The sequence below is a fragment of the Phaseolus vulgaris genome, chromosome 7 (assembly GCF_051622355.1).
Source record: "Phaseolus vulgaris cultivar YP4 chromosome 7, ASM5162235v1, whole genome shotgun sequence".
Classification (NCBI taxonomy): domain Eukaryota; kingdom Viridiplantae; phylum Streptophyta; class Magnoliopsida; order Fabales; family Fabaceae; genus Phaseolus; species Phaseolus vulgaris.
Window position 1 is genome coordinate 41,648,790 of NC_143504.1, and position 24,406 is coordinate 41,673,195.

General features: G+C 33.3%; 1 protein-coding gene across 1 annotated transcript; it reads left to right on the forward strand.

The window, feature by feature from the left end:
• The first annotated feature begins 4,646 nt into the window (after positions 1-4,646).
• On the forward strand, positions 4,647-5,048 carry LOC137829248 (uncharacterized). The gene has a single exon (XM_068636048.1). The coding sequence runs from the start codon at positions 4,647-4,649 to the stop codon at positions 5,046-5,048; it is 402 nt and encodes a 133-aa protein (XP_068492149.1).
• The last annotated feature ends 19,358 nt before the right edge of the window (positions 5,049-24,406 follow it).

Genomic DNA, 24,406 nt, shown 5'->3' on the forward strand with positions numbered 1-24,406 from the left:
TAGTATTAGAATCATACATCATCACTTTAAACCTTTGATTAAAAATATACACATAATTCATACGGGAATCATATAGTTAGCATATACTAATCATAAAAAAAAATCTGTTTAAAATTCGTCACTTCTCCTAAAAGTACTATTTTTTTAAACTTAAATGCTTAAGGTTTTTTTTTCTCAAACCTTAGTTCTTTGGGGGTGACATAAATAGTTTGAGATTTTAAAGATGTTAGACTCAATTTTACGTTCAAGTAAATATCTTAATATACATAGGGTTGAAGTATCCTAAAAATGCTTCATTTAATATAATTCTTTTTAAAAAGATCCATTTTTTTTAAAGATCGGATCTTTCCGAAAAATTAATCCTTTCAAATTGGTTCAGACGAGCAATCACGATATTTCTAATTAATTTAAACACCAAGAATAAAAAAGAAGAAATTAGATAAAAAATCTCTAATCTACGAGATTTAGGGTTTTAAAGAAACTAAAACAAATCCAAAATACTTCAATTTAAACACAACACACATTACTCGTTATTATTCCATTCATAAATAATTCCTCTAAATCTAAAGATTATGAGTTTACCTAAACAAAGTTGGAAATGAATATTTTTAAAAAATAAATCATGTTTCTCGTAATTCAAATAACATTTCTTTATGTTTGTGTCACTCATGAGTGAAAAGGGTGTGAATTGAACAACTAAACCCTAAAAGAGAGAAAAGGGGGGAAGATGAGTTTATTTAATCAACAAAAAATATTAGAAATCTAAATCGGAACACTTAGGTACTCCAACTCTTTTACACAATAAATACATCAAGAATGTTTTAAAGCATTACCTCTTGAATCACAAACTTCTTCCTCAGCTTCACAAAATTCCCACACTCTCAGCATGAACATAATTCACAAATGAAAAAGATAAGTCCTTAGGTTATATATATATATATATATATATATATTATTTTTATTTTTATTTTTATTTTTATTTTATTTTGAAAAATGTGTTTTGTGTTATTTATAATAGTGAAATTAATTACTTTTAATTTAGACATTTATTGCATTCTATATTATTAAGTGAGATTAATTATATCAAATGTGTACTATAACTCTTTATAATAGAATACTGTAATTCTCTATCCCATTTATTATTATGTAAAGAAAATTTCTGTTATATATTATTTAAATAAGTTATCATTTAATATTAATAATTAATATTTTTTGAAATTATTTTCACATTTATGAAGGGTTGGGATAACGCATTCTTTTTTTAAACATAAAAATAAAAAATCATGTTAGGCATCACCATGAAACTTGTCATCTCAGCTAGGTTCACATACCAGGATCCAACAATCATGTCATTACATGACAAAATATTATTAAACAAGAAAAAAGAAAGAAGAAAAAAAAGTAAAAATAGTACAAACAAGTATAGGGGACTAAGCCAAAACATATACATAAAAAGAAACCTCAAACTTAGACCAAACAAAACATTTTTTTTTATTTAATTTTCCCTTTAGTAAAATGATATAATAAAAAAAAATTATTTAGATAAATACTTAAGATTGTGACAATTGGACATTATATCAAGTTATAAAACTAATAAATATTTTGTGTGAGAAAATAATTAATGTTTCGGGAAGTTGATGGCACATGTGCACATATGCTTGGACGAGTTCGCTATTGATTGCTCAACATCAGGTTATGTAATTCCAATGGTACTGGATATGATCTAATCCTAAATACTAGTTACTTGGAAACATTGAAACATTATGTGGGATAATGTTGCACCATGAGTAGGGTGCCCATGTGAGCAGAATGTTCCCCTAATGTTGGCACATGAGTTGGTGCTCTGTTGACAGGTGATTGTTCTGTTATTATTTTATGCGCTCCTTGGAGATAAGATTTCGTTCTATTGTAGCACCTTTAGAGAAGGCGCCCCTAAACAGAATGGGTTTCTCCTGAGTATACTTTCAGTTGAGATTAGATTCTCATGAGAGAAAGCTGTTACAAGAGGTAAGCTATAAAAGGGGCTTGAGACCATAGGTTAAGGTACGCTGTTTCTAAGACTAAAACTTACTACTTCTTAACTTTTAGTAATCCCTTTACTGACTTGATCGTCGGAGTGCAATCAACAAGTAGGTCCTTCTCTGTTTCAACGAAGCTACGTTCCATAGCAACAAGAGATAAGACGGGTTTGTGAAGAAACAGACGAAGCTAGAGCTTGTCATCAAAGTCAACCAGTAAGAACACTATTAGTGCATATTCTGAACCAGCATAAATATGCATAGAAGGTTGGAACTCTTTTGGCAAGGAAATTGTTTATTAGTATAAATCATTATGTGTGTTTGTTTTGCATTGGTTTTGGTAAATGTTAGAGGTGCCTCGGTGGCTACTCGGTTTAAACATATGCACTTTGGAACTGTTAAAATTATAGGCCTTAAACAAGACGGGGGGGTGGGGGGTAAATTTTCGCAAGTATTGAATGTTGAGTGAAAGACTATGAAGAATCAATCAATTAGAAAACTGTTCAGCCTAAGAGAAAACTGTTTTAAAATTGATTAAAAAAAATCAACCAGTTGTTTTTGCGAAACAACCGGTTGTTTATACTAACAGATTTTAAAACAAAGATAAAACAATTTAACGAGTGTAGGGATAGAGAGATTCACACAAGATGTTTATACTGGTTCACTCTTAACCAAGAGCTACATTCAGTCCTCAGTTAACCACTAAGAATTCACTATGTAATCAAACCTAGATTACAAACAACATACCAAAAATGATGATCATGAACCCCTCAAGAACACACACCACTCTTTGGAAAAACACAGTTTCCAGAACAACCATCTGAAACTGCACCACACCAAATCACACAAAATATATAATGCTCAGAGAAGAAGGGAATATAATACACCTGGGTAAAATCAAATATTAAAGTTGAGAATTACAAGACAATCCTATTCCACACTTGAGATGATCCAAAAGCTTTTTGAAATCTTGAAAACTGTTTTTGATTGATCTCTCTTTCTTAGTTAATGACTAGGAGCGTAAAACAATCTTTTTATACTTCAATCAGATGGTCAAAGCAGTTAAATCAAGAACCAAAATTAGTTTGGATAATTTAAAATAGATTGATACATCTTAATAGAATTTTATTAAGGTTTTCAGAAAAACAACCAGTTTAGTTCTCGAAAGAACCGGTTGAATTGGTTTGACAGCAAAATCAAAACAAAATAACCGGTTGAATCGACATTTCAACAGGTTCAAATTTCAAACTCTTTAAAAAACTCATATTTTTCAAAAGAATTAAGATTCAATTAACCTTAGATCATCATAAAGAATGTATTAACAAATTCAAAGACTATTAGACACACACAATCAACAATAAGGTCTTCAAGCATTCCTCTTGGTTTTGGAGACATCAAAGCACCTTGTTTAATAGGAACATGGTGGGAATGGACGATACCAGAGATGGGGAATGGTGAACGAGGTTATTTTACGGAGAGACTTAATAGGTGGGACAAGAGATTTGAGTTTGTGAGACTTTATGATAACGTAAGGCAGTTGGTGAAATAACTAAACAATATTCGAATAGGAAATGTCAAAGTGCATGTCAACATATTTAGGTATAGAAGGAACTACACTCAAGCCTATCAAGGAGAAAGTAATATGACAACAATGAAAAATGTCAATACAACAAAATAATGGGGCCATTTTGTCTGGTTGGAAAAGAAAAGGAAACCAATATATGCTCAAGCTGCAAAAGGATTGTCCTCGTCTAGGAGCAAATAAGATAAATGGAATGGACCCGTGATACAAACCAATATGAAAAATCTTCCATGGCTGAAAAGTAGTTTCATTGGTCGCATGCAACTAGATTTTTCATTCAAGCAGGTTAATGATGTGTTTTGTAAAGGGGGAATGAGTATGATAAATGTGAGGTACATAGGGGATAATTTAGTTCTCTTAACATAGAATAAAAGGGAAAATGTAGAGGAAATGGTAGAACTCAATAGAGAATGGTTTGAAACCCTATTCCAATCCATTGTGCCATGGTCGGAACAGGAAATGTCAAGGTCACCTCTTTGTGGTGTGTTGGTGTAATATGGAATTGATTACTAATGGAACTCAAAGGTTGTTATGAGAACTGGATGTAGCTCAAGGTTGAGTGAACCAGTATAAATCTCGTTGTGTAAATCTTTTTATCTCTATCTCCTTATAATTGTTTGTGTTAATTCAGTTTCTGTTGCTGGTATAAACAACCGATTAAAACGCAATTTGAGTTGGTCAAAATTCTAAAAACAGTTTTTGTAATATTGGTTGATTGCTTTCCTTAATTGCTTATATGTGATTGTTTGATAAAGGTTCATTCTTAATCAATCTTTGCGAAAATCTTTGACAAACAATTCACCCCCTCCTCTTGTTTAAGCCATCAATTCTTTCAATTGGCATCAAGAGCTAGACTCTTGAAAAATATTTGAGTCTCTGTTTTTTTTCTGAAAAAATCTTTTACATGACTTACAAGTTTCCTTTTGGAGAAGGTCCTTCCATAAACAAACCACCACTGTTTTGTGGTGTCAATTACCAGTTTTGGAAGGTGAGAATGAAAATCTTTATGCATTCAACTGATAAGCTTATTTGAAAAACAATTGAAAATGGTCCCTTTATACCTTAATTCAACTGAGGTTTTAATTGATAAACCTTCATCTGATTGGACTAAGGTTGAAGGTAAGAAAGCCAAATTTGACTGGATTGCCAAGAATATAATAACCTCTGCCTTGAGTTGTGATGATATTTTTAGGGTATCACAGTGTAGCTCAGCAAAGGAAATGTGGGACATCTTTGAAGTCACACATGAAGGGACAAATGATGTCAAGCGAGCCAGAAACCATGCTCTTATTCAAGAGTATGAACTCTTTAGAATGCAAAAGGGAAAGACCATTTGTGATGTGCAGAAAAGGTTCTCTCACATAGTGAATCACTTGATGAGTCTTGGTAAGACTTTTGACAAGGAGGAGCTGAACATCAAGATATTGAAATGTCTTGATAAAACATAGCAGTCAAAGGTCACTGCCATCTCAGAATCAAAAGATTTGACATCGATGACAGTTGTATCATTGTTTGGTAAGCTTAGGGAGCACAAGCTCAAAATGAATAGGCTTGTTGTCCAAGAAAGTGAGGACAAACACAACAAGGGCATAACACTCAAAGCTTGCAATCACAAACAACAACAAGACTCAAGTGGAAGTGATGAAGACATCATGAGTCTACTATCAAGAAAATTCAGCAAGTTCTTGAAGAAGAAAAGTCAAGCTTCAAAGAGGAATGGTTCTAAAAAACCCAGTGAATTTAATATTAACAAGTACCCTTGATATGGCTGTGATGAACATGGTCATATCAAGGCAGAATGCCCCAACAATGAAATCAAAGAAAGAGCAGATTTCAAAAATTAGAAAAGGGGAAAAGCCAAAAAAACATATTTGGCATCTGATGACAATGAAGTATCATACTCAAGCTCTTCTGATGATGAAGAAGCAAATCTCTGCCTTAGAGCATTTGTATCCAGTAGCACGAGTTCATCATCTTCAATCAAAGGTAACAACTATTATCAATTGCTTGAAGCTTTTAATGAAACTCATGAAGTGGCTAACCGATTGACATTTTCTCACAACTAGTTGAAAGGTCTAAATAACTGGCTGGAAAATAGAATCAAGTCTCTAGAAGAAGAGTTGGGAAAAACAAAAGAAGATTTTGAAAACCTTGATTTAATTTACAAAAACTCATGCAGTTGTGAGTCAAAAGTTTGTGAAAAATTGTGAAAATCTTGAAAGAAAGATTCACTATCTTTTTAAAACCTTAGACAAACTTACAACTGGAAAATTCAACTTTGAAGATGTTCTTGCATCTCAAAATTGTGTTTTTGGAAAAACTGGTTTGGGTTTTTATCCACAAAGCAAAGGAAATGGGATTTCAAAACCTTTTTTAACTGTACCAGAAAAACAATCGGTTAAAAGATCGATTCAACCGGTTGTTACATGCTTCTATTGCATGAAGAAGGGTCATTCAGTTAGGTTCTGCAGGTTTCGAAAATCTCTTGTTCCTAAAGGGATCTTTAATTGGATTCCCAGATGTTTTGATGGTTCCAAAGACAAGTCTAACACAAAGGGTCCTAAGTTCTTTAAGGGATCAAACCTTGTGATTTAACAAGTTATGTTTTGTAGATTTTTAACTCTACTTGAAGGGTCAGAAAGATCAGGATCTCAAGAAGATTTGTGTACAAGACAAAGCCTTGTCCTGATTCCATGAACTTCTTACATTTGTGTAACTGTAATATGAGAATAATTTTCTTGTTCTTCTCTTTGTTGAACATTTGTTTTAAATCCAATTTCATTTTCTCTATGTCTATGCTTGGATTATAATTATCTTGTATTTCATCTTTTCCTTATACAATCCGTGTACATTGTAAACCTTGATGTTTGAATATAGCATGACTGATTGAAAATCTGATTTTCTGAAAACTTTTCATCAGTGCAGAATAAATCAGATTCTTCTTATCTTGGAAATTAAAGTTTCTTTTAAAGTTTGGTCAAATCAACATGTGAGTATCTGTACTTTCTATTTGACTAACAAAAATAGCTTTATGGTTCATATTTGATTCGTTTTTTTTGTTTTGAAAACAACCCACATGCCAAATTTGACCAAGAGTTATGGCTATATAAGGATTGCAATAAGCTGTTTCTTTTCACACAAACAACCTGTTATTCTTCTTTTTCCTCTGCTCTAAGTTCTCTGTAGTGTGCAAAAGTTCCTCTTTGAATTAAGCTATGGTTCGAACTCCTCCATCTGCTAAAAGGATGAAGACTAGGGTTGTTAGGAGTGGTGGGAAGCTTGGAGGGTGGTTCTCTGGAGAATCAAAATTGATTGACAAATACCTACATGAAACAAGTAGGAAGATTGTCAATACACCCAAGCTTGTCTCACTTACATGGATGAAACAACAAAATCTGAATACTGTGAGGAGCCTACTCAAGGAACAAAGGTTGAAATGTTTCCTTGAACTCACTAGAAACATTTATCCAGATTTAGTGAAGGTATTTTATACTAACCTTCAATTCAATGGTGAATCACTTGTTTCTCATGTGAAAAGTGTAGATATAGTCATCATAAATGATGTATGGGCTGCTGTGGCTGGATTGAAATTCTCTGGAATAAAAATCAATAGAGGCAATCTAGGGGTTGTCGAAGAGTTCAACAAAATGCAATTTTACACAAGTTGTCTCAAGAATCCCCTCTCCAAAGTAAGATTTTTTTTTCTATTGGAGGGTTAAAGCTTGAAGAAAGGCCCATAGCCTTCATAGTGTCATGGATCATCACACCGAGCAATCACTCCACAATTTCTGAGGAAGACCTACTGTTGATCTTTTGCATCATGAATAAAGTGAAGATCAATTGGACCCACACCATCAAGGAGCATATGCAAAAATCCATAAGGTTATGTGATTTCCACTATCCCTATGCAATTTTAATCTGTAATTTTCATCACTATTTTGAAGTGGATATAGAAGAGGAGCTAGCTGAAATTACCAAGCCCTCAAGTGAGATTAATAGTGGATACCTAAGAAAAATTGGGTTTACTAAAATTGGTAGGAGATGGGTGAGTAAAGATGGTGATCAAGCTGGCCCAAGTGGAACCAATGAGGGTGATGAACCTGAAGATGCAACAACTTAAGATGAACCTGCTGCTGAGACTCAACAGGCTGGTCACAATGATGCTTACATGGGAGAAAGGATGACCACAATGTCTCCTTTTGAAAGATTGATGATCAATCGCATGGACACATTTGCTAAGAATCAAAGCAATCTCCATGATTTGTGTGAGTCAAGGTTCAGTCATATGGATTCACGCATTTCAAACCTGGATGAACAAAGAGAAGAGGTTCATAATCAGATTATGGATTTACAATTTGAAAGGGAGAACAATCCTTCTTTCTAATTCTCTGGTTTAAATTTCTGAACAATTTTATTTTTTTCTTTTATGCTGTTTTTTTATCCTTCCTTTTGTCTATTTGATAAGACAAATAGGGGGAGAAGTATTGGATTCTGTAATTTTCTTATTACCTACATTTATTACTACTTTAAACATTGCTGCTATAACTGTTTAACTGGTTTAAATTTGAAATTTGTTATAACTCTGATACAAAATTTCAACCGGTTATTCCTGCGAAATAACCAATTGTTTATCTGTGTTTGCACCTTTCTATGTTGACTGGTTTCTCATATGATTTGGCTGATGTTCCTCTTTGGAAATCACCTAGTGGGAACTAGTTTCTGGTGCTTTATTGAATGGAATAAATTATCCTGTGTTCCTATGTTTGCTCATGAATGCAGGTTATACAAATTCTAAACAAGAACATTCCTAAAAGCATCCCAAGGATTTGTCTCCATCAAATAGGGGGAGATTGTAGAGCATGGGAGCTTTGATGTTTAAAATCCAAGATGAAGCTTGAAGCCTTGTTGCTTTTGGTTTGGGTTTATATTAGAATGTTTAGAATCCATGTAAAGATTAGTTTTTGTCACTTGCTTAAAGCTTGCCCAATCTGTTTTAAAAAGCAAAGGAAAAAATAACCAGTTGAATTATCGAAATAATCGATTGTTTGTCACTTACAAAACATAATATAAAGCAGTATATCATAGTAGAGAATGAGAGAATCACACAGAGAGATTTATACTAGTTCACTCTTAACCAAGAGCTACATTTTAGTCATCAACTAACCACTGAGAATTCACTATGCAATCAAAACTATATTACGAAACACACACCAAGAATGTTGATCTTGAGCCCCTCAAGAACACACAATACTTCGTAGCAACACCACAGTTTCTTGAAACCCTTTTTAAAACTGACTTACGTACAATTCTAGTATTCAAAGAAGGAAATAAAAGACATATGGGCTTTATAAAGCAGTAGAACAATTGAATAGAAAACTCAGATCCTACTTCACACACAAAAAATGATTCAAAAGCTCTTGATTATCTCTTGAAAACGTTTTTGATAATGTTTTCTTTTTTCAAAAGGACCACAAGACAATGTTTATATAGACTTTAAGAAGTGGTTAAAACTGTTAAATTATTAATTGAAAGCAGTTGGAACCATTTAAAATCAGTTTGGAATTCATAACAATATTTTGTTTGAAAAGTAGTTGATTATTTTAAAATAAAATAATTGAATTCTTTTTTCTGTTAAAGATTCAACATAAAACAACTAGTTCTTTTATCGAAATAACTAACTATTTTTGCCTCACAGAAAAGACAAGAATGCCAAAGTTTTTTTCAAATCCTTTGAGAAACACTAAGTGTAATTCAATCGGTTGTCACAACAAATCAACTGGATGAAAAATTGGTTGTAGTAACCAGACTTTGAGCAACACCTTTTTCAACTGATTGAAAGCTCGAAACAACTAACTAAATTAACACAGTTTTTCAAAAAGAACTTTTTTTTAAAAGAGATTAAGAATCAAGTGAACTTGGATCAATACTAGATGTGAATTGACAACTCATAATCTACTAAATAACATACACAAACACAGTAACAGATTCTTCAAGTCTTCAAAGCAGATTTGGAAACATCAAAGCACCTTGTTCAACAGCTAGCAAAGAGATAAAATATATGAAAAACCTATTTGCATAAATTGGGTCATGTTCAAGAAAGATATGTTCTCCATTGTGACAACCAAAGGGCAATCCACCTAGCTAAGAATCCTACATTTCATTCTTGGACAAAGTACACGAATTATCGTTATCATTGGATACAAAATGCTTTGGAGGATGGTGATTGCAGCTAGAGAAAGTTCATACAGATTACAACTGGTCCAACATATTGACCAAGGAAATTTTAGTTAAAAAGTTAATAGATTATTGTAAGGGAGTTGGATTATTGATACCCCTCAATTAAGTTGGGAAATGGGAGATTCTTTGAAAAGATCTCCTTAATTAATGGGAGACTATGATCAATGAATTTTAGTAATTGACCCATTGAATACATTCAATGATGGAAATTCTAATATCTTGGAATATTATCTCTCTTAAAGACTATGAAGTTCAACTTAGAAAATTGATGATAGTTTTTTCTAGGTATCTTGAAAATATGACGAGCATTAATTATGCATGATCTCTTTATGAAGAAGTATTTCTCTCCTGCTCTATATAAAGGGAACTTGTGAGGAAGATTAAAGCAAGGTGAGAAGAGCGACATAGAGAGTAAATGAGAGAATTGATATCCACCATAGTGTGAGATTAGAAATCCTAGTGAAAGGCTAAAGAGACATTGTATTTTATCCTTGATAGGTGAGATTAAGTGTTAACCTCATAGAGTGAGAAAAACAAATATTGTAATCCTACTTTCTTAGTGGAGACATTTTTTGGACTAGGTCCACCATCTTGTTTCTCTCTGCTCAACCTTCACTGAATAAATCTTATTTCTTTAACACCAAATAAATCTTCAATAAACACGTACGATAACTGTTTTAATGTTAACACGCACAAGAATTGCTTTAATATTTTTTATGAAAATTTACTATACCTGGTATATTAATGCAATAACATTAACTAAATATTAAATGTAATTCAATATTAAAATATTTTTTATTTAATGATAGTTAAAATAATTTATCTAAACAAAAAGTTAAAATTTAATATAAAGATTTAGAACTTAACGAACGTTAAAAAAAATCTCCGTTATTTTGTTGCTAAGGTTTTAGGATAAATATTTGGAACTTAACGAAAGTTAAAAAAACCTTCATTATTTTGTTGAAGTTTTAGAATAACCTTTTAAACTTAACGAAGCTTAAAAACACCTATGTTATTTTTTTGAGGTTTTAGAATAAACCTTTGGAACTTAACGAAGGTTAAAAAACCCTCTATTAATTAAATCAATTCATGGGGTTATATTAACCTCCACTAAATAACATCCATTAAAACCCTTTTTTCTTGTAGTGTGTAAAGAACTTAAGTGTTTGGCCCAATACAAACGAGGCCCATATATTAGAATTAGAGGCCTAAACAAGAGGGAGTGAATTTTTTTTGAAAGATTTTCGCAAAGATTGAAGGTAGAGTGAAAAGTTCTAAAATATAAACCAATTGATTTTCTGTTCAACTCAATAAAGTTTGTGTTTTAAGTTTGATTACAGAAAATCAACCTGTTGTTTTCACGAAACAACCGGTTGTTTATACCATCAGAAATTAAATCAGTGTTAAAACAGTTTAAGAGTGTAGGTTGATTTTCTGTTAAGGTTTTCATAAAAACAAGCAATTGATTTATCGAAACAACTGGTTGATTCTGTTTGACAGCAAAGACAAAACAAAGCTAAAGCTAAGGTTTTCTAAATAATTTTAAAACCATTAAGTGTTAAACAATAAATTGATTCGACATTTCAATAGGTTGAAATTTCACAACCTTTTAGAAAACTCATCTTTTAAAAAAGATAAAGATTCAAATGAACTTTGATCATCTTAAAGAGTGAATTAACAAGTTAAAAACTACTAGACAACACACACCCAACAACAAGGTTTTCAAGCTTTCCAAATGGATTTAGAGATATCAAAGCATCTTGTTCAATACCAAATACATATACGAGGGTAATGCAAGTCCAATACAAAGCACTGTACCGAACGATGTAGGGCCAGTATTAACAAAGGAGAAAATCACCATCAGATTAAACACGAGTGATGACTTAAGGCACACGATAGGGGACCTCATGTTCAACCTAACCCCAAATAGGGACCATTTTCAAGGAGATTCATGTGGCGGTCCAACAGATGATCAACAATATTACCGTACACCTTTTAGCGTAGAAGAAAACCATGGAAAAATCAAGCTGATATTAAGGAAGTCCACATTCAACATGGTCCTTTGGTGGAGGTAGGACGCTTTGGAAAGGTGATTCAAGTATGCAACATCAACAGAAGGCATCAACCAAAGTGGAGAAAACACAGACTCTGCAATGGAGTACAACCAGGTTAGTAATCCATACCCTTTGCGAGTCAATTTCATATAGAGACATTTCCAACTGTAATAGAATGCAACCAATAAAAATATGGCAATTGGGGAAGCAAATAGGAGTACCATGTATAGGGGAGGAGGAGGACGTAATTAGCGAATTAAAGTGCAAGTAAGTGAGGGACATTGAGTTAAAAAAAGAAGAGTGATAAAGGGAGAACAGACAAAAGATTGATGAAAATAATAAGTCTAAATATTAGAGGATTAGAAGGGGTTATTAAATGGAGATATATAAAAGGATTAATCTCAATGGATGAAGTGGAAATTTCATATATTCATGAAACTAAATGCTACACTATAAGGGGGAGTATTTAATTTTAATTTCATTAAGAATGGTTGGAAAACCATAAAGGATGACATTTTATAGGTAGTGAACTATTTTTAGAGCACAGGGAAATTCCCTATAGGATATAATGCATCCTTCATTACTCTAGTACCCAAATTTAAGGACACAAGTAAGTTGTAACAATACATGTCAATTTTTCTGGTGGGTTCCCTATACAAGATAATATCTAAGGTGTTGTCCAATAGATTAAAGTGTGTACTACCTTCTATCATACATCATTCCTAATCAGCTTTCATAAAGGGTAGTTGCCTCTTTGATAGTATATTGGTGGCTAATGAGGTGGTAGAGGATATAAGCAGTCAAAGGAAAAGTGTAGTAATAATCAAGGTAGACTATGAGAAAGCTTACTACTCAGTAAGTTGGGAATTCATGTATCATATGATGAATAAACTAGGCTTTGATGATAGATGAATTAGTTGGATAAATGGATGTATGGAATTTTCATATGTATCTATTCTAGTGAATGGAAGCCCAACCCAAGAGTTAAGGCCTACTAGGGGGTTGAGACAAGGGGACCCTTAGGCCTCATTCCTATTACTTATTGTAGTCGAACGATTGACTTGGTTAGTGAGACAAGCTGTAAAGAAAAAAACTTTTCCAAGAAGTGAAAACGGAAAAACAAGTAATACAGGTAAATGTACTACAATTTGCAAATTACACTCTATTTGTAGGTGATTGTAAATTTCAAAATATTTTCACTATTAAATCTATCCTTAGATGCTTTGAACTAGCATCCGGCTTGAGGGTCAACTTCCATAAATCAATTATTAGGGCTATAGGAGTTGAAAGGGGAGCATATATTAGTTAAAATTAGGTCTAAACTCAAAACATGGAAACGAGAATATCTAACTTTTGCAGGGAAAATCTTTCTCATTAAGTCTGTCCTTAATGCATTGCCTTTTTTACTATCTCTCTCTTCAAAACTCAGGTTTCAGTTTGTCGGGCTCTCAAGAATATACTAAGGAAACTTCTATGGATTTGGGGGAGTTAGGAAAATAGCTTTGATTAGTTGAGAGCGGATATGTAAGACAAAGGAGGACGGAGGGTTAGGAGTAAAGGATATATGGAACTTCAATAAGGATCTACTTGCTAAATGGAAGTGGAGACTTGGCTGAAATAGAAGGTAAGTGGAGAGAAATCGTTCTCTTTAAATATAATATAAAGGATTAGCAAAATAGGACTACAGTAATGAACTTCCAGCCTTGGTGGTGGAGAGATTCAATAAGAGTGACTGCAGAAGGTTACAATGGTAGGTGGTTCGATATGAATACAACCTGAAAAATTGAATCTCAAAATAAAGTTAAAATTTTGGAGAATATATGGTTAGGAAAAATTAGTCTTATGAATAGGTTCCCTAAGCTTTATTCCATTTCAACCCGTCACTAGTGCAAAAAGACAATATATATATATATATATATATATATATATATATATATATATATATATAAACCAATGGTGAAGAAGAAAGAGAACTTAAAACAAACTTACAATGGCACAAAGAAGACAATGAAGGCTCATAGAAAACGAAAGGAAGCAAGAGAGCAGAAACAAAAGAGAAAATGAAGTGTCAGATAACCCTTCGCCAATGCAAGAAAACAAACAAATAAGTGAAACGAAAAAAAATTATAAACCAATGGTAAAGAAGAAAGAGAGTGAATCGAAACGAACTTACAATGGTATGAGAACACAATGAAACTCACAGAAGAAGAGAGGCACACCAGAGCAAAAACAAAGAGAAAAAGAAAGAAAGTATGAAAGCGTAAGTGGCGCACTAAAATTAGGGTAAAAAATGATTTAAGAATGCGGCTATTACAAATAGCCGCATTCGTAAATGAAATTAATTTAAAAAATGCCATCGCGTTTTGAATGACAACGACTAACCCTAAAACCGCATTAAATAAATAGTCGTTGTTTATACATTTTGTGCTATTGCGTCAAAGGAAAATAGTTTGAGAATTAGCTAACTGGTTAGTGAGGGGATGGGAGTGGTCTTTACATTGGAAAAGGAAAATATTTGATTGGAAAAGTGTACACGGATTAGAATTGATGAGTGAAATAAACAAGGTTCACTTGAACACAGATAACCAAGACATATGGACATTTCTAGGAGAAGAAGATGGAGCATACTCGGTCAAATCATCCTATTCTTTATTGTATAACAACAATAGAAATTATACTAGGAGGAAGGAGATATTATAACTTTAGTTTTGTTATGGAATGCTGCCTATTTATTCAATTCTCTATTATTTTGTCTATTCTTAATTACCTTTTATATAAGGCTAATATGTTTAGCTTTACTAGTTCTTTGTCATTCATGTGTGATTTTCATTTTTGCGCCAAAAAAAGAGAGCAGAGTTTAGTAGTTGTCCAAGTTGGGAAAGGAAAATGTGTGTTGGTTTATGCTGGTAACAGGTACTAATGTTAACTTGAGGGAGAAAAAATCATGGTGGCCACAAATAGATTTTCTGGGCTATTGTAGAAAGTAGATTTTCTAGGGTATTGTGGATTGGCATAAACAAATTGTTGAGTTTGATCCTTGAAAATTGTTTGTTGGAGATCCCACATTGACTAGAGATTAAGACATTCCATTGTATGTAAGTGGGTGCAAACCTCACCTCATGAGCCGGTTTATGGAGTTGAGTTTAGCTTAAAGTCCACTTTGTAATATGGTATCAGAGTCATTTCGAACCTATCCTAACGAGTGTTTGTTGGGCTTATCAGGCCACCCGCTATCGGGCCATTATCGGACCACCCATAATATGTTATCTCACGCATGAGCTATCTTTCTCGACGTGAGGGGGGTGTGTTGGAGATCCCACATTGACTAGAGATTAGGACATTTCATTATATGTAAGTCGGTGCAAACCTCACCTCATGAGCCGGTTTTATGGGGTTGAGTTAGGCTTAATATTCACTTTGTAATATTGTTAGATGCAATCAAGGTTGTAGAGAATTATGCAGACTTTTGTCCAAGAGGATTACTATTATATTTCTCGAGGATCAACATTATATTTCTCGAGGATCAAGGCAAGAGTTATGTAATTGGAGAAGTTTTTTGTTTTGATTTTTTCTAAAGAACGAGTGTGACCGGTAACTTTTTTTTTTCCATGGACTGGATGATCCTTGCTTTTTATTAATTTAATTCTTTTGTTGATAATTTTTTTATATAGTTATTATTTTTTATCTAATTAGTAAAACGATATAATTTATTATACGTTGAAGAATACAAATAAATTATTTTAGAAAGTTACTAGATTTAAAAAATGTTATATTTATATATTATCAATCATAGGCATCTAAGAGAAACATTGACTTTCTGGTTAATGTATGCGACACTAATTACATTCTTTTTTCAAAATGAGTGGTTCACTTTATATGATTAAGAAATGTAAACTTCTTCTTTTTTCGTTTTTAGGTTTAGCATCTCCTATAGAAAAAGTTATAAGATTAAAACATTCATTAAGACTTTATGTAATGTGACAGGAGAAACTTAGAAAAAGTCTTAAAGAAGATAATGGAATAAAAAATAATTATATTTTTAATCTTAAGAGAATATTTTTAGGCTACTAATCTCTTTAATTCACCAATCTCTTCATTTAATTAAAATATTATTTTTATTTAATTATAGTGGTATTAAAAGAAAATAAAATAATAAATTTTGTAATTTATAAAAAGTTAAAATGTAAATAAAAAATATTAAAATAAGATAAGACATTATAGAATGAAAGATCAGGTTTAATTGTTATATATATATATATGTGTAAACTCACTTAAACATAGAAGAAACTGTTTATAAAGTTTCCAACTGTTATTTAATGCTTTTATAAATAAAAAAAATTAATACTTTTACATAAATTAAATAAAATTAAATCACATTACCGTTACATAATATATAAGTATATCTTTCAAACATAATAATAAATTTTATATTTTTAAATTAATTTTAATTAGAGAAACGGATTAGTCCACACTATTCCTCAATGTTGACAGGTTATAAAGAGATCAGTTTGTCAAATCTGACCTGTTTTGTCATGTTTAAATTTAATTATTTAAATAAAATAATAAAATAAATATAGGTGAAGAAGAGTAATACTAAAGCTTTCAAACATGAGTAGAGTTAAACAAATAAAATACACACAAAAAAATTACACGAAGTCAAAACTATGGAAGGAGACTTCAACTATAGTAAGGAGGCTATAAACTGGTTGGTGATTCCTTTTTCTATATAAACTTGGTTGATTTACATATGCAGCAATGCAAATGCTTCATGGACATTACCAATAATGCTCTAAAAGCTGACATGTTTTGCTTATACGAGACATGAACACCATGATGGAAAATATATATATCTAAATATTTGTAATTTGAACTAGTTTTTAGAAATTATTTTTGCTATATTTCAAATTTTAAAAGTATCTTAATATAAAAAATATATTAAGTTATTATTATTTAAAAATTAAGATTAGGATATTAATATTATTTAATTTTTGTTATGTAACATCAGAAAATTTCCTTCAATTAAAAAGTGATTTGTGTTTAGTTATTTCAAATTAAATGTCTAAAAATTTTATTTATTAGATAGGCATTATTGAAATTGTTGCGTGTGAAAAGAATACAAATTAAATTTGATTATAATAGCTTAATCATTAAAATTACTACAAAATCTTATTTACTTATTTTAATTATAATGGTGTGCAACTAAGTCTTTTATATATGAATTTTTTATATATTAATTTTGATGAGAAATAATTTACTATATTGAAATATAGTAAATAATTAGATTAGTAAAAAATGTTAAATTTACTTGGTAAATTATTATGCTTGTAACCAATAATTAAATTATTTGAGGTGCAATTGATTGTGATTTTGAGTGCCATATTCTATTAAATTAGATGTTTCTAACTCAATTTCTAAAGTAGTTAAAATTACAATTAACACTGATATACAATTACATAGTATAAATTTACATTGCAAAGAATAAACTCAATATAAATTTATTAATTTTTATAATTAATTAATACCATTAAAGCCTTTTGTTTATCACTAATTTATCTCACATTTCATATCACTAAGCTGCCTACACATCAAGTCTTAAACCCATCTCCATTTAAAACTCATGCACTCAAGTAATCCCACACATTACCTCTCTAATCAGAACATCCATATTTGCATTGTATCTATTTCAGCTTCACTCTCTCAACATTTTATTTCTCTCAAAATAGAAAACAAACACAAACACATCCACCTAAAGAGAAAAGAAGAAAATAAAAAGGAAGAGCTGAGGAGATTGCTGACCTCATTCCAAAAATATCACTTTTTTTTTTTAATCAGCAATAAAGATCCAAAAATATCACTTTCTTGTTGTCTTGTTCTATTTATAAGGTAAAACCCCAACAATGATGGTCATAAGAAGTCAAATCTGTTAATCTTGTTTTCTTTATTTTAAAAGTTGAAAAATACTTTTAAATAAAGGGGATTTTTTCAAAATTTTGAATATTTGAGAATACATTAATTGAGCAGTATAACAAATATAGGGATGACAATGTGGGACGAGTCATGCGGGTTGACCACAACCTGCTACTAAAAAGTGTGGTGTAGGTTCATTTATATAGTATGTTGACCCGCTTATTCTCGTTCTACATAACTCGCAGCTCGCGTAAATACACTACAAGAAAATCATGAAATAGAAATCAATTTGTAGAAACCAAAATAATTAGTTGCAATAGTAACTAAATTAGAGACCATTTTAGAAACTAAAAAGAAATTTGATTTCTAAATTAGTTTCTATTATTGTTAAATAGTTTCTAAAGTGGTATCTAATTAGCAACCAAGGTTTTTGCTACCAAATTTAGAAACTAAATAATTGGTAGTTAAAACCTTAGTTGCTAATTAGATACCAATTTAGAAACTATTTAACAATAATAGAAAATAATAAAAACTAATTTAGAAACCAATTTTTTTTTTTTAGTTTCTAAAATGGTCTCTATTTTAGTTCCTATTGTAACTAATTATTTTGGTCTCTAAAAATTGGTTTCTATTTCATGATTTTCTTGTAGTGATAGCGGGGCGGGCAAGTTGGCCCTTATCGACATAAATAAAAAATTAATTATTTTATTTTTTCTGCAAAAGAAAAAATAAAAATCATACTCCACTCATTCATTATTTCAGTATGACCTTTATTTTATTTTATTTTAAAAAAATGACTTTAATGTACTAAAAAATGAAATGTTTTATTTTAATAATATAAAGGAGTGTTAATATTAAGAGTAAGAGTGGATCTAGTTTTATATAAAGTCTTATATTTAAAATTTGTTAATTAAAAAATAATATAAAGAAGAGATTTCAATAAGATACATTTTAACAAATTAGTCATCTTCATTAAAATATTTTGTAGCAAAATTATTTATAAGATACTTTGATACATTTACATACATAAAGATGGAAAATAGATGCAAAACAAAACTTTAATTATTTTTAATCAAGTCTTCTAACAACCCTCATATACTTGAATTCATATTTTTATCTTAATTGAATGAATTGAAACATGGATAAAAATTTAATTTTTTTAGCAGAAGAAGTATTTTTTTTATAATTAATGAAATTTTAATTTGTTTTAAAAAATATTTTCTTATGCCGGCTCACGGGCTACCTTGTTAGGAAAGATGGCTTTAAACTAGAGGGGGGGGGGTGAATAGTTTAAAAGGGTTTTCGCAATCTTTTCAAAAACTATAATGAATTTATCTTATAAACCAATTGATTCATCAATTCAGTTAGCCAAAATAGCAAGCAAAAGTTGTAGTACCAGAAAAACAATCGGTTGTTTATACCAGCAAACAACAAATAAACTGAATTTAAAGAGTTAGAGATAGAGAGATTGTACACAGTTGTTTATACTGGTTCACTCCAAACCAGAGCTACATCCAGTCTTCTCAGAAACCCTGAGGATATCCACTAAGCAACCACACCTTGATCACTTACACAACAACCAAGAGAATGACCTTGAACACCTCAAGAAACATACTCTCCTTGGCCAACACTAAGATTGTTGATCTTGAACACCTCAAGAACACACAGCCAATCTCAGCAAGCACAGAAACAAATTGTTCGACAGAGTTCAAAGATTACACTTGTTACAGATGAATATCTGAAATCAATACAAGTCGAATCCTATTCCAGCACCTTGATAAATCACAAACTCTTAGCAATCTCAGCTCTTTGAAAAACTCTTTAGAAAAACTTTGTCAAAAGATACTTAATTCTCAAATCTGTTTTTCTTAATATATTCAAAGATGTAGTTTGTTATCAAATCTTAACAAACTCTTAAATTGCATTAAAAGATTGGTCAAAGCATTTAATGACTGGAGCGTATACAGTTAAAGCATTTAAAGCTCAGTCAAACACAAAACAGTTTTTCTGTTATGATTCCAAAACAAACAATCGGTTGTTTCCTCGAATCAATCGATTGTTTTGGTACTTAACAGTTTCAACCATTCAAAAACAGTTTTCAATCTTTCTCAAAACACCTAAGTATAAACAATCGATTGTTTCGACAAAACAATCGGTTGTTTCAACTTAGTTTAAAAAAACATTTTACTTTCATAAAGATTGAGATGCTAATTGCTTGAGATTTAATCAAAGGGTGGATTACAACATATAAACTACCCCAGAACAAAGCTTAAACCAGCACAACAACATCAAGCAAAGCAGAGGCTTCAACATCCTTCAAAGGATTTGGATTCTTCAAAACATTGAACACCACTTGGTTCAACATACCTCTCATCCGGGGTGAACCAGTGAAATGAACCCGGATTCCTTGCACAGGACAGGCCAACCTAACCCGCATTTTGTGGACTAAACGCAGGACGGACCTATGCGCGGTGGGCTAGCCCATATTGCCATCTTTAAGAACTTGAGTATTCTTGTATAGAATTCATTGGATTATATATGTTTACAAGAACTATTACTCAGAAATCACGAGCCTAAAGTAGCATATAAGACATAATCAATGTTTGCATAAGCTTTTGAACATATGCGTCTGCATATATATGGTTTACAAATATATAGTTTACAGAGAATTCTATTCAACATATAAACTTCTCTACACTACTTTTATCCCTTGTTGCCAAGCTATCAACATTAAACCATTGTTCGCATCCTAATCCCATGTTTATCTATTTGTCGTTAAATATAAATTCAACACCTAAACATTTTTGGCCATATATTCATACACATGATTATGTTTATTCATGTTGTTTTATACTTCTGAACTAGTTCAACACATATTGGATACATGTGTCTTTGGACATTGATAAAGGTTAAATTATTGTAAAATTCATAACAAACTAGGTATGCATAATGAGTAGAAAACAATCTAAAAGGCATGCATCCCCACAAAGGAAAGCTTGACTCAAAACACACTACAAGAAAAAATGGTTTTAACGGGGATTTATTTTTACATTATTTAGACCCCACTAAACTATCCCTGGGGAAGGTGTTCCTTGGGATTTTTTTAAACCTCAGGAAAACTCTTTTAGAACCCCTGTTAAATACCATGGGTTTAAGAACCTCTATAAAATACCATGGGTTTCAAACCCTCTGTTAAATACCATAGGTTTAAAGACCTCCATAAAATATCATGGGTTTAAGAACCTCCTTAAAATAGCATGAGTTTCAAAATTTTTGTAAAATGACTTGTCGTTTGAAATAACCTTCAACTCCATTTTACACCATCTCTAACGATCCTCCTGACTTCTCTCTTCCACCATAGACACATTGCTCTCTGGCATAGGCTAGATGGCCGCCAACGGCAGTCCTAACAAGGAATCACAATTCAGTTACACTTATGTTTATTATATCTAAGGATAAAAAAACACTAAATAAGGCATTATCTTCTTTTTACTCAAATATTGCTTCTTCCATCACCTTACTGCCACAACTTGGATCACAAGCCACTATTACCTAGCTCGGCAACAACTAGTGTTTATCATTTCTTTATATCTCTTAAATAATTGCATTATCTGTTAGATGTGGGCTTCAAAGCCATGTGTATTCTTGGCTAAATATTGCAACAACATAGTGCAAGGAGAAATTAACTTTATTACTTCTCACTTTCACAGTGAATTAATTATTTCATGCATTTTAAAATAAAGGCGTTGATTTTAAATATTTCAAAATTATGAGAATTAAATATTAAGAAATATAACTAAACCTAAAATTGCACATAAAATATACGTACATCAAAAGCTAAAACAAAATAAGTCAGATTTTTTAAAGTATCAGCTCGTATAAAAATAACTAGGAATTATATAAATCAACTACCATCAATCATAAGAAATAAGGGTAATCATGGATTGGATTTTTCAAAATCCATATCCATTGAAGCTCTCAGCCTTCTCCAAGCTGAACATGAAAAATCCCAAGTTGAAGTGAACAAGCTTCAGGTGGAGAAGGAATTCTTGGAAAAGCAGCTAGCAACCAAGGACTCCAAGATCGAGGAGTTGGAGAAAGCCAACCGAGACCTCCTCGACGATATGGCCGACACCTTTGATGAGGGGTTCAAAGATGTGAGAACCCAAGGATCAATACTTCCAACTGTGACCCTGACAATCATATCGTCGACGGGAAGGTGGTGCCCCTCGACCTTGGGGAGTGAACTGCTCTTAGTTAATCTTCATCTTTTTGTTGTAAATTTGTACTTACAATGTTCGAACTTATCTGTAACTCTGACACCTAATCTTATTTATTTAAATGCCGTTTGGATGCTACCTTTGAATTCTTGTGCGATCTCAACTTTCTTGCACCTTTATCTGCTTTTGTTTTCTTTACTATGTAAAAGGTGTTACCTCCGATGCATCTCTTCATCGTGTTTGACTTTAACTCTTTAGGTAGCACGTGACCTTCTCTCTTACTCTTCCCTTATGAACTTAGAAAAGTTTTCAACTTGATCTTTACTTACCTGTCTTGAGTCCCCAGGCATTTACCACGAAAGGCATTGCTAGCTTTATCATTGCTCAAGATGAAAAAGGGGTCTCATCTTCTTTTCTGGCCTCTACATCGCTCAAGGGCGAGGGAGAACTTGATCTCTTCTATGGCCTCGACATCGCTCGAGGGCGAGGAAGGCTTATCTGTTCTTCTGGGGCCTCGACGTCGCTTGAGGGCGAGGGAAGGCTTTACCTGATCTGTACTGTGTGTCCACGCTCGAGGAGAGACTTGCTAAACGCGGGGTTGTATCGTCCTCAGCGTGTCTAAACACTTGGGACGAAGTCATGCTTTGATGCCCACGCCCGTGGAGAGGCCTATTACAGCAGCGCCGTATCGTCCACGGGATGTTTAAACACAAAGGCAACTTAGCCCTTATCTCTGCGCGCTTGGTGCCAACGCCTAGGGAGAGGCCTACCCGGGGGTAGTGCCGTTTCATCCCCAGGGTGTCTGATCAGGCCTACCCAGGGAGAGGCGTGCTGTAAGCATCGCTGTATCGTCCCTGGTGTGTCTAAACACCAAGATGATCAAGGGTTTTGGTGATTACACCCAAGGAGAAGGTTTCCCGAAGGATGGCGCTTCTCCTCAGCTGCGTGTATCTGCACCAAGTGACCTGGTTCTCCACTGCTCCGAAACTTCTTACTTCCTGTTGCCCAGACTCGAAGGAAACGCGCCCCGCCACTTCCTTGCGAGGTGTCTAAAGACCAGACACCAGGGCTAGCTATTCATACCTAAGGAGGGGGCGTCCCGAAGGAATCCCTTAACCCCTGCTCAGGGACTAGACACCCGGATTTTAAGTTAAACTGAACGTACCTTTTGTCTTTATCTTTGGGCATGAGCATGCGCTCCTGCTACTTGCTTTGAATTTGACGCCTGCTCCCTTATCTTGGCGACGCCTCATCTTGGCGACGCCTCATCCTGGCGACGCCTCATCCTTGCGACGCCTCATCTTGGCGACGCCTGCCTCAGGCGATGTCTTGATGTCTTTGTCTTTTGTTTCTTAATCTTTGCTCTTATACTGTGCGAGAGGGAAAAATTGAGACAAAGTTTTCTTCAACTTCCTTTTTTTACTTGGGTGACCTCATTAAAAAACCCCCAAGAGGGAAAAAGAGTGTCCCCTTTACAACTGTGTGTTTCATAACTTTCAACTGAAATAAAATTTTAAATTGGCCGCATTCCAGCTGCGTGGAATGGGCCCCCTTCTAGAGTCTCTAGATTGTACGAACCATTTCCCTTGACTTTGGTGACTCTGAAGGGTCCGGTCCACTTAGGAGACAACTTGTTCTCCAACTCGTAAGGATGAGCCTTCCTCATGACCAGGTCACCAACTTGGAACTATCGTAGTTTCACCTTAGAGCTATACTAATGCTCCATTCTCCTCTTCAAGGCTTCAGCCTTTATCCTCGCTTCCTCTCTGGCCTCGTCCAATAGGTCTAGATTCACCTTTCTTTCTTCGTTAGATTCTTCTGCCACAAAGCTTAGGAAACGTGGAGAAGTCTCGTGAATATCTACTGGGATCATGGCATCTGACCTGTATACTAGGCTGAAAGGCGTCTCCATGGTGGAGGATTGAAGCGTGGTGTGGTAAGCCCACACTATTCTTGGTACTTCTTCTGCCCACGCCTCTTTAGCCTTCTCAAAACCTTGTGAACACGAGGTCTGACTCCCATTGATCGTCCGAATCCCGCTCAGCAACTGAATTCATTGCCCTCACATACCTCTTACGCTGAGAGGCAGTGGTCCCTCCTCCAGAAAAGCCACCAGAAATGGTGTGCACTTCTCCATGGATCGGCATTTCATGCGCCTGATCCTCTTCTGGTACCGTTAGGGCTGTGGTCGCAGCAGGCCCAGCAAGATAATCCTTCAGGAAACCATTCTTCACAAGCTCATCCAACTGATAGCCCAGCGCCAAGCAGTTGTTGATATGGTGCCCGAACGGCTCGTGGAACTTGCACCACGACTCTTTGTGAGGTCCCAACACCTTGTTAGACTTCACCGGTGGCCTCAACCTGTCAGCTATGTTGGGCACAACAATG

What these genes read in the sequence shown, in the direction of transcription:
- LOC137829248 (XM_068636048.1), top strand. Translation starts at nt 4,647, where the DNA reads ATGGTCCCTTTATACCTTAATTCAACTGAGGTTTTAATTGATAAACCT.